Source organism: Oryzias melastigma, linkage group LG14, assembly GCF_002922805.2.
Source record: "Oryzias melastigma strain HK-1 linkage group LG14, ASM292280v2, whole genome shotgun sequence".
Classification (NCBI taxonomy): Eukaryota; Metazoa; Chordata; class Actinopteri; order Beloniformes; family Adrianichthyidae; genus Oryzias; species Oryzias melastigma.
This window is the reverse complement of record NC_050525.1, coordinates 26,912,839-26,923,975: the sequence shown is the minus strand read 5'-3', so window position 1 is coordinate 26,923,975 and position 11,137 is coordinate 26,912,839. Positions and strand designations below refer to the sequence as shown.

Sequence of the window (11,137 nt, the reverse complement as noted above, 5' to 3'; positions counted from 1 at the left end):
GAATTTCCAGTCCATTTTCTGCAAATCCCTATAGCAATGAAAGTAAATTGCGTCACCATTTTCAGCAAAAAGCTTTCAGCATCTTCAGCGACTACTTTCAGCAGAAAATATTCACACTAGCATTATCCCAGGTAATGCAACTTTTCTAGGTTTTTTTTTTTTGGCTTTCTATTATTTTTAGTCACATTTCTTTTACAGCTTTGGTGTCTTTTATCGTCAGTTTAAAAGACGCATTGGAAATTTGCTCTTAGATTTCTTATTACTTTGGATAAGCATATCAAACTATTTAGTCTTCGTATTCCATTATTTCGATGATTTTTTTGTTTTGAATGAGGTTTAATTTGAAAGACGTATTGGTATCTGGTAATTTTACAAATGTTTGGTTGCTTTCTCGATCAAATCTGTAAAAGTCTTTTAGGAGCAATATTATAAATCATTAAAACATCGGAACAACATTTTATTTCTGTCTCTTCTCCTCTGAATAACTGGATTAAAGACAAAGAGGACATTAAATTCCAATGACAAGAGCTCAGTTTCTTGGTAATTATTAAATCATATGTACATTCTTGCCTATAGATGTGAATGTGTTTGCAGACAGCAAACACAAAGAGTTCCTTGAGTTTCTTTCAAGCTACTGGAGCGCTAGTGGGACGACCTCATAGAAATACTGCTAGCATTATGCTAACTTGGTACGCCAACGCCATATATGTTGATTTGTGAGCTAAAGAGCCTCAAAGCTTCATGAACAACCACAGAGCTGAACGTTGTTCCTTGAGAATCACTTTTATTAGGAGGGAAACACTTTCACTCCCCGGTTAGTGAACTATACGGGCCGTTGGTCATTTTTGTCGATGTGTCTGAATCTGCAATGTCCTGGAGATTTCCCAGAAGTCTCTGCAAAAAACCAATTGGCATTGATGCTCACTAGATTGTTATAGACCACAATGCATTGTACGTAAATTATTTTTTTTATAAATCATCCTAGTTTTTATCATTAGAACACAGTAGATTCAGAAATATTTTTATAAAAATGTTCGTATTTATTTCGTTTTTACTTTAGTGAGTGGGTGACATCATATTTGGAGCTGGATAGTCCCGCACTGTATAGTCTTTTACAGGTGAGGTAGCAGTAATTGAATTGGTCTTATAGCCTACATGAGCTCATAGATAGAAAAAATATGTTAAAATAATAGGATATTTGGTACATTTTTGTTGTTGTGATCAGTTGAGGGATGAATTGTGAAGCCGGATCATTGTAAGACCGTTTTTGAGCCTGTTCCGCAGGTGGGAGGAGACACACCTGTGAATGAACACCTGAGCCTGACGTCTGATTCACACCAGACGCAGAAGCGCTGCATAGAGGTGCGGAACAGAGGCCGCTTCTTTTTGGCGCCCTTGTTAACCTATGGTGTTGTAATGCCTGGTTTACACCGGACGCAGAAGTGCTACAAAGCGGTGTGAACGCAGTTTCCACTACACTTCCAGTTCACATGCATTTTTTCCACAACGGTCAGCAGGCATTTCTGCTCAGTAGGGCTGTCATAATTACTCTGCTAATCGAGAATTAATCAACTATTAAAATAATCGAAGACTAATTTAATAGTTGGTTAGTTGTTACTTTACATTATATGGAGTCAGAGTGTAGTAAAGTTGAAAGTTATATTGGCATTCTGTTAGCTTTTTAGACTATTTTGGTATTTATTGAGGTTTTTTAGGCTATTTTGGATTTTAACTAACATTTCAGCAAAATGCTAGCTGTTTTGGCTAATTTAGGAAGTTTTTTAGACAAATTTGGCATTTAGCTAATATGTTAGCTGGCTATCAGCGTCTGTGCTTTTAGCTATCAATTTCAGCATCTTCAGCTATCAGCACTAGCATCTTCAGCGGCCAAATTCAGCTTATGTATATCTATTGCAGAATTGTGTTAAAAAGTTACATTTTTAAAGTTTTAAAAATGTAGTTTTAGAATGTTCAATAAATGTTTATCTTTTTCGGCCCGCGCCCTAAGGTGTGTTTTGGATTTTGGGCCCCTGTGCGATTGACATTTTGTACAGGTCGACCACATGACCATTACAGGTTTGATTTTCACCTTCAGACAACCTGTAAGGACAGTTGGGAATAAAGCTTGAGCTTATTGACAGTATAAATATGTCGATGATAAACTGATACTTTGGTAAGTTTTTGTCGTTGTGGTGATGAATCGTTGCGGCTGTAGAGTGGGATCATTGTCGATTTAGAGCCCGCTCCACAGGTGGAAGGAGACCTACCTGTGAATGAGTACCTGAAGCAGGGTTTGTGGCAGTGAAGGATCCAGAAATGCACAGAACAAGTTCCCTCATGAAAAAGGGGGCATTGAAGCAGCTGCAGGGGCTCCGAAGACAGCATACCTTCACCTTCTCCTTTTATTGTTTCTACACCCCACAGAGGAATGTGGAAGTGATGCAACGGCCAGCTGTGGTCTGGTAAACAAACGAAAACTACATCGCACTATTGAGAAGGGTCCGAAAATGGCCTCGGCCAGTCTAATATGGGCTGTTTGATGGATGGCTTTAGACTGTAAAGAGTCCGCTGAGGATCAGGCCTCATTTGGGATGACAAAGAAGCACCTGTTGACTGTTCTTCATTGGGCCGAACATGTGGAGGCACATAAAGCAGCGGTGCTACCTCATCTACAAAAACTCTGCTCTAAACTCTCCCCCTTTCATTTATCAGGAAGGGTAAACACTGTCAGCCTTCCTTTCCAGCTCGTGCATCAAAGACCGGATTAGCAGAGACTGGAAACGGATCGTCTGTTTTGATTCCTGTTGAAGGAAAATGAATCAAACTGTTGTCTTTGTGCATCAGGTTGAGCAGTTCTGCTGTCCTCCCCTCAGGGATAAGTTGACTGTATAGTAAAACTCCTGCGTCCTCCTGATGAGCCGTAAAATCCGAGACAGATGCGTCGTACAAGCTCAGAGTGAGTCTGAAAGAAAGCAATTGAGCAAGAAAAGTATCCGGGCCGGCTGAATGACTGGAATGCAGGGGCTGATGGAACAGCGGGAGAGGACTGGGAAGTTTACTTAGCGGAGCTCCCAGAGTGCTTTTGTCTTGGTTCAAGACACCAAAGCGTTTCCCAGCGGTGGAGCTCTGACTCTGTGGCGAGACTTAAGGGTGTGGCTCCTCGTTTTAATAATTGATGCTTTTCTTATGGTCTAGTGACAGTGAGGAACCCATCCCCCAAAGGTCTCACCTTCTCAATTCTCCATTGTCATGACGGAGGCTTTTATTTTACAAGCCTTTTCCTGCTTTTTCGTGTTTATATGAATGATTAGTTTATCCTCCTGCTGTTGTGTAGAATATTTAAAGTCTATGTTTGCTCAGCAAAAACTAAAATCTTGGCTAATCTTTGTGTTATTGTAACAAAAAGAGAACGTAAGGTCACATTTACTTTATAAGTCACAGTTTTTTTTCATAGTTTAGCTAGGGGTGCGACTTATATTTAGGAGTGGCTTATTTGTGTGTGTGGTTTTTTTTAAGACATAAATATTTGTTATTTTCGCAGTAAACTCCGATTGTTCTTTAGCGGTTGTTTCATCTAGCAACCACTAGAGGGCACTTCATCTGAGTAAAAGTATTTGCTACTGAAAGCGGCGGAAGAAGTGTCGTCCAAAACAAACATGGACGAGAATCTGATCGTTTTTCTCTTAAACTTAGATATTTTTCTTATACAGATCAAAAGATTAATATTCTTGAATTTATTTATGTTAAGCAATGCTTGGCTTGGAGGATTTGTTCTAAAACGTCACACTTTTCTCCCAAAAGTGCGAGTTACACTCCAGAGCAACTTGTAGATGGTTTTCTTTATCTTGACTAGATATTTTTTGCTCTTGCGACTTAAACTCCGGAAAATACAGCAACTCCTGACCATTAAAGCACTTGAGAAAAGATCCGGTTTACAGTCACAAGTTGATAATTATATTTATAATTCAATAACTTTTAAGTTTATAAACAAACATTTAGAAAAGATGGAACTTTTATTTATTACAAGATTTCTTACAGTAAAAACTAACAAAAAAGGGTGTTTTTCACAAAAAAGCGCCATAAATTTCTGACAGGAAATTGACTTCCCTAACACCTATTGTAAGTGAAAATGTATTTTTTTCAAGCCTGTTCTTTATGTACACTGCTAAACAGTCCTAATAATTAAAGGAAATGTTTGTTTGCAAGCGAACCCTGATATGATTCTTTAGTGTGAATGCAGACAAAAAAAGGTAAAATGTAGAATAAAAACCGACACCAGTACATCTAAAGGAGAGCAATTCAGACGTATTGCATAATATTATTGACTGTATACTAGAACTGGAGTGAGTGAGTGGGACATCACTCATAGAAAATGGCTTACCAAACCAAATTAAGTTAATTCAGTCGTATTTTTTTTAGGGGTACCTGGTGGCAGACAATTCAATTTTATTTATGTAGCCTGATAGCACAAAACAATGTCTAATTGGGCTTTACACCGGTACAGTAGATGAATCACACTGCACCAAACGAGAGCACCCACACATCAGGAGGTGGAAGCAGAAGTTCCACAAAGTTTCAGAGTCGCAGCAGCTTATATTAAAACTTTTAAATGTAAATAAACGGTTTAATGTGCTACGTTAGCTTAAAATGAGCAAAAAAAAAAGAGTTTATCGTTTATCTGCAAAACTATTGAGCCTTTATCAAAGGAGCTTTAGCTCCAGTGTTTACATTCCTTTGACTACTGTAATTTTTAAACCCTTAACACGATCAACATGAAACAACTTTTGTTGTGGAGAAAAGCGGCTTTGCACCAGTATGCAACACTTATATTAGTAATGTGTTGCATATCGGTGAAAAGCCGATTTAAAATGTACCTTACTGGCGCAAAGCCAACTTTGTCTGCGGATCAGCTGATTCACATTGATTTTGTTAGGAGTTACGGTCGGCAATTAAATCAGTATTTTTCAACCAAAAAAGTGTGTTTTTCGACCAAAATGAGGATGGGACGTGAACTTCCTGTTCTGGACTTTCGGTTCCAGCTAATGATGTGTGGCCGCCATCTTGTTGTCTGCAACCAGATCCTCTTTTTTTTTTTTTGCGATATGAACGCTGCCATGTAAGACATTAATTAGGAAGAGGTGATTGGTCCAAATAGGTCTGAGACACTGGCAGACGCTCACCAATCAGGATGAAGCTTGTTGGAAGGACACACCCCCACCACTTGAAAGTGGACTACACAAGATCTGTCAATCGAATGTTTTGAAGTTGGACCCAGCAGGCTCCACCATCTGAAATGGTGTTAATTTTTCTTTTTTTTTTTTGAAGCATCATTACCCATAATTTATTGATGTAGGTAATTTATCCGCTTTTATAAAATACATTTATGACTATTTGGTCTGATTGCAAGGATCTGGACTAAATTAGATATTAAATAAAGGACAAGAAAGCAAATTTTTTGCTTAGTTTTGATGTTTTTCTGCTTTCCTTCTCACTCAAACCTGGAATGTTGTTTTTAAAACTCTCCAAACTGGTTGGTCAGTCAGAGTATTTTGTGGAAAGAGAACATTTCTTGTTGCCGGCCTTTTTTAGTTGACATGTTCTTTAGCAAACCTCTAAACATTTGGGACATTCTCTGTTTGTGCAGTTTGTCATTTGCGGGCAGTAAAAGAAAAAGTTGTCAAAAACACAAAGAGCTGCATCATTTCAATGTCAAGTTTTCCTCCATAATCCGCCCCATCTCGTGGCTTTTTCACTCAAGCACAGTGTGATTTTGCCGCACGTGTCCAAAAACATACAAAAAAAGGAAAGTCATTTCTTAGTAACTTCCTGTTCGAGGTTTGCAAAGTTTTGCTTTCACAGGATGTGCACAAACTCTGCACAGCAGACCCTCGGTGCACGCCGTTGCATCATCACACAGCATCAAACCAGAACTTACTGTGACACTGTTTGCACTTAAAACACAAACACTCTGCAACAACTTTCAAGCATGGAGGAGAAACCATCCATAATGACCTCCAGCCCTTCATTGAGATGATTTTGTTGGTATTTGTTTTTTATTTTTTTAAATTCATTTTTGTGTTTTGTTTGTGTTGAAAAATGGAGACAAGTTGGTCACACTTTAGATGAGGTGCTACAAAACACCCAATAATCTGTAAAAAATATAGTTAATACATTTGTTAAGCTTGTAAACAGTTTATTAATATGACTTTTGTATATGTGGTCTCATTTAAGATGTTAATTAGGCTAGTTGTGCTCTTAAATGTCTTACATATAAACACATTAATGATGCTTGTTAATGTGTAAACAAAGCTTGTTAATAAATTTTTCATTATAAAGTGTAATCGACAAGTTTAATTTAGGAAATTTAAGGTTATTTTTGCGTGAAGGACACTTTTGAATTATTTTAGTTTCAGAATATTCAAAGTAATAAAATGTTTTTTTTTAGTTTTTATGATTACTTGTCAATAATAAAAAAAAAAATATAAATATAAAAAGTGCAAATGAAGAATTACAGGTTTTGGCTTCTTTATTGAAATTTGTAGTTCTAGGTGAAAAAAAGAATGATTTCAGTGAATCTACTTTTAGAAATACAATATTGATCAATCAAATTGGTACTTCATTCCATTTTAAGATGATTTTAGTTTTTAAATGAAAGAATTCCTCATAATTTTGATGTAAATTCTACTTTTAATCAGTTTAAAGACCCACTGTGATGAAAACTGTTTTCAAAATGTTCTCCTGGTATTTTTTGGATGATAAAGAACAAATGTAAAAAAGTTGACCTTAAAATTGCATTTAAAAGTATTTCTTTATTCAAATCGTCATTAATCGGGAGCGGAGGAAAAAAACTTAATTATTAATTGGGCGGGGCTACAATCTCCCTGGTCCGCCCCATTCTGATCCATCCACTTACACACATATAGATCCATTAACGTCTTCATTTTCCTCGTCTGAGCTGGAATCTGGATCTAACTGTACGGCTGGATAGCTCCGACATTGTTCACCGTTTGTGTTGCACCGCTGATGTTAAGTTGGGATGGGAGATAAGCTATAGACTAGATGGAGAACTTATAAACAAATGGTTGACAGGAAGTGGAGGCGGGCTTACTCTACCCCAGTGGCTCCACTCAAAACTGGTGGATTACTAATGAACTCCTGCCACTCTGCAGAAACTATGTCCTAGAAAGTCAAGGCATGGGGGCCGGATCCGGCCCTCCAGATCATTTTATTTTATTGTTACTAATGTCCCGATGTTATCTTGCGCTCAATTCTAATTTGTATAATTTTGCCAATTTTTTTTTTTTTTTTTTTTAGAGGGTAAAATATTGACAGTTATTTAAGTTTGAAGTTGATATATTCTGGAATAATATTCCTGTCTTTTTGATTACTCCTAGTTATGTTAAAAAGTTACCGTTTTAAAGTTTTAAAAATGTAGATTTAGAGTGTTCAATAAATGTTCTTCCTGTTCGGTGTGTTTTTGATTTTGGCCCCCTGTGTGATTGAGTTTGACACCCCTGCTCTAAAAAAATTTGGGTGAGGAGAAGTGGGGCCGGGCTTACTCCATGCCAGCGGTCCCACTCATAACTCTGGTGAATTTCTCCTGCCGCCCTGCAGAAACTATGTCCTAGAAAAGGACATATTCTTAGATTTTGGCTAAAAACTGCAAAATCATAAATAAAAGACTTTGAAAATATTATCAGTCGGTCTGCAAAGAGAAAACTGTTTTTTTCTTAGTCAAAATAAGTTGGAAATAAAAAAATTGAAATTCAATTGACTTGAATGCAAAGTGATCTCGTGCTCTAATGAAATGTTGACCCTCAGCATGTCAGTGGTCTAATATTTATGTTAAATGTTTGCAACCTTTCTATCTGTCATGTGGAGGTAAAATGAAATTTTTTGTTTCAGTTCCAGGAGCTTCAAGTGGACAGAGAGACACTTCTGACCTCCAACCGGAGCGTCGCCGAGGAGAGTCTCGCCCGGCGACCTCGTCTCAACAACGGCAAACTCCAGCTGGCTGAGAAATACAGGGAGCTGTCCAACCTGGTGACCACATGCTGGGAGAAGCAGAGTCAGCTGGGTAAGTTCACCACATCATCGTGAAGACGAGGTTACCGGCTTATGACCGGATTAAAGTCGGGCTTCCATATCTGCTGCAGTCCTCGACATCAAACCTCCCAGGAGTTTGAAGGAAAACAAACAAAAATGTTCGCCACCGAAGGTCAAAACTAATTACACATGATGGTCCACGGTGGCTCCTCATTGTCTTCTCCTGTAACTGCGTCTCAGACGTAGAGAGGAAGCCTATATTTAACTCGTCTTTGCCTGTGACGCTCTGCACTCCCTGACTGACGTTTGGAGGGAAGTTTCACATCAGAGCGCATAAAAGCTCCGGAGTGTCAGCGAGACGAGCCTTCAGCGCCTCGCCAAAGCCTCAGCGTGACTGCCGTTTGGTCATGGGAACCAAATGGAGCATATCAAATGCCAGCAGGAAGCTTACAGCAGTTGTCAAGGAATTTTCAGGGCAAAGGGGGCCGTGCCTTTGTGAAGGCGAGTTGTGCTTTTGACGAGGCAGCCGGGGCAACGGCACAGACGCCTCCCAGGCTTCGGTTCTGAACTTCTGAGTTCAGAGATCTGGCGACAAAATATCCAGACTTCTGCTTTCAGTGCTGTGTCTTCTGGCATTTAAAAGGCAAACTTTTGGCAGATTGTGCCTCAGCTGCAGACCGCTGATGGAAGCGGGGAGGAATGTTAAACTTCCTGTCGATGCGCGCGCAGCACGCACATGCTGTCCCACCTCCCCAGCAGAGCAGGATGGGCGGGGGTCCATCCTTCCTCTGCACATCTGATCCTCGTTTGGGAGGCGAGGGGAGGAAAGTTGAATGTGGAGTTTTGGTGGAGATCGTGGTCATGAGGCCGGGGTTCGAGCACGCAGAGGCGTCCTGCTGTTCATCAGGTTTGGTAACCGAGGCCCATCCAGTTACAAGAAAACATAAATGATGTCGGCATTTGTTTCCTGCATCACTTTTGACAAGAAATGATGTGCTGTTCGTGGCTCGCCAGCTGGGCGGAGCTAGAGTCCATCTGATTATACAGACCGCCGCTTTTTGTGGCTCTGACGGCATTGGGCTCGTCTCCAGACACTGGCCCCCCTGGCACGGCTCTGCAACACAGGAATAGTGGAATAGTTATGGATCTTACCTCCAATTAGGGTCCAACTAGTATTAAGCTCCGCCTCCTACTGGTTCAGCCAGGCCTAGTACTGACGGATCTCACCTCCAATTAGGACGAAGCTCCGCCTCCTACTGCATCGGTATTAAATGAGCCTTAAGCTCCACCTCCTACTGTACTGAAATTATCCAGACCTGGCACTGACAGATCCCTCCTTCAATCTTAATTAAGCTCCACCTCCTACTGTATCAACATTAGTGACTGACTGATCTTACCATAAATTGGGATAAGGCTCCGCCTCCTACTTTATCTACACTGGCTGGGCCTTAAATGCCACATCCAAATGTATGGAAATAACCTGGAACAAATCCCAATTTAAATTGGATTAAGCTCCGCCTCCTATTAACACTAGTGGGCCTGGCACTGACGGATCCCAACTTTAATTTGGATTAAATTCTGCCTCCTTTTGGATTGCCACTAGCTGGGCCTTAGGCTCCGCCTCCTACTGTATTGGCATTATATGGGCCTTAGGCTCCGCCTCTTACTGTATTGACATTATCTTTGCCTTAGGCTCCGCCTCTTACTGTATTGGTATTATCTGGGCCTTAGGCTCCGCCTCTTACTGTATTGACATTATCTTTGCCTTAGGCTCCGCCTCCTACTGTATTGGCATTAACTGGGCCTTAGGCCCCGCCTCCTACTGTATTGGCATTATCTGGGCCTTAGGCCTCTTACAGTATTGAAACTAGCCGGGCCTGGCATATACCATCTTTAATTTGGATTAAGCTCCGCCTCCTCTTGTATTGTTATTAGCTGTGGCACTGACGATCTCACCTCCGATTAGAATGAAGCTCCGCCTTTTACTGTATCAACATTAACCAGGCCTGGCACTGACGGGAAAAGAGTTAGTAATCAGCCCCCTGTGGCGCTGTCGGCGCCCTGTGAGCGGGTTCTCAGTCCCCCCACGGCGGGCTTGAAGCTCTGCTGTAAATTGCTTCATCAAATATACTGAAAAGCAGCTTTAATAGGTTTTGGTTTTAACAGGAAAGTGCAACATTCTTGGTCAGCATCCAGCCTTCTAAAGCACTTTGTGGTGGTGGTGGAAGGGGGGGGGCACACAAATCCACTGACTTTGACACCACACAGATTACATCAAGAGTCATTAAAGCTAAGCAGCAAAAGGTCAAAGAAAGATGCAAATTCTTTCAAGATGGAACTAAAAATACACGAGCGCGGGTTTCTGATGAGCTTTCATGGACTTCAGTGAAGAAAACCAGCAGGAGCTGGTCCGTTTGATCCGTTTGAGGCAGTTCAGATCTTCACATCAGATTCTCCTGATGGATTTGGTACAACACAGATTCTATTTTAAACCTCAGTGCCAAAGAAGATCAGATTGTTTTATTTTCTCAAATAGAATTCACAGAAAACATAAAAAAAGATAATTCTATTTAAAAATATATAAAAATTCAAATATTTGTAAAGTTTATTCATTAATGCTCACTTTTAACATAATCATTTTAAAATGCATGGTCAGGTAGAGATTTTAAAGGCAAATTCAGAGGATAAAGTTTCCTAAAATACCCCCACCTTCATCTCTCACGTTTCTGTCTTCGATCTTCTGTTTGTTCTTCTTGTTGGGGACTTTCCGTCGTCAGATCGGAATAAAAGGATTACGTCCTTTCTCTAGGAACCTTTTGGGTTGGAGGAATTTAAATCTGCTGTTATGAATCTGCTGAACCTTCTTACAGTGAAGACTCTTTCCATGGAAAATCAAAAGAAACCTGATGAACCCGGTTGACAGGATTTTTGAGGAAAAAAATACTCAACACATTTTTGTGACATTTTTTTGTCATTTTTTTTCAGAGTATAACTAAGAACCTTCTTTATTCTGGTATATCGTGATATATATCGTTATTTTGATGTAGTCTGACTTATATTGTGATATACAATTTTTTTCTGCATCACCCGA

At 39.9% G+C, this 11,137-nt stretch overlaps 1 protein-coding gene across 1 annotated transcript in view; it reads left to right on the top strand.

Annotated features, from left to right (window-relative positions):
• The window catches only part of vps37d (VPS37D subunit of ESCRT-I), a 38,636-nt gene that overhangs the window by 3,437 nt on the left and 24,062 nt on the right, over window positions 1-11,137 (top strand). Inside the window, exon 2 of the mRNA XM_024264386.2 lies at window positions 7,906-8,077. Coding sequence (XP_024120154.1) covers window positions 7,906-8,077 — 172 coding nt within the window. The remainder of the gene's footprint in view (window positions 1-7,905; window positions 8,078-11,137) is intronic.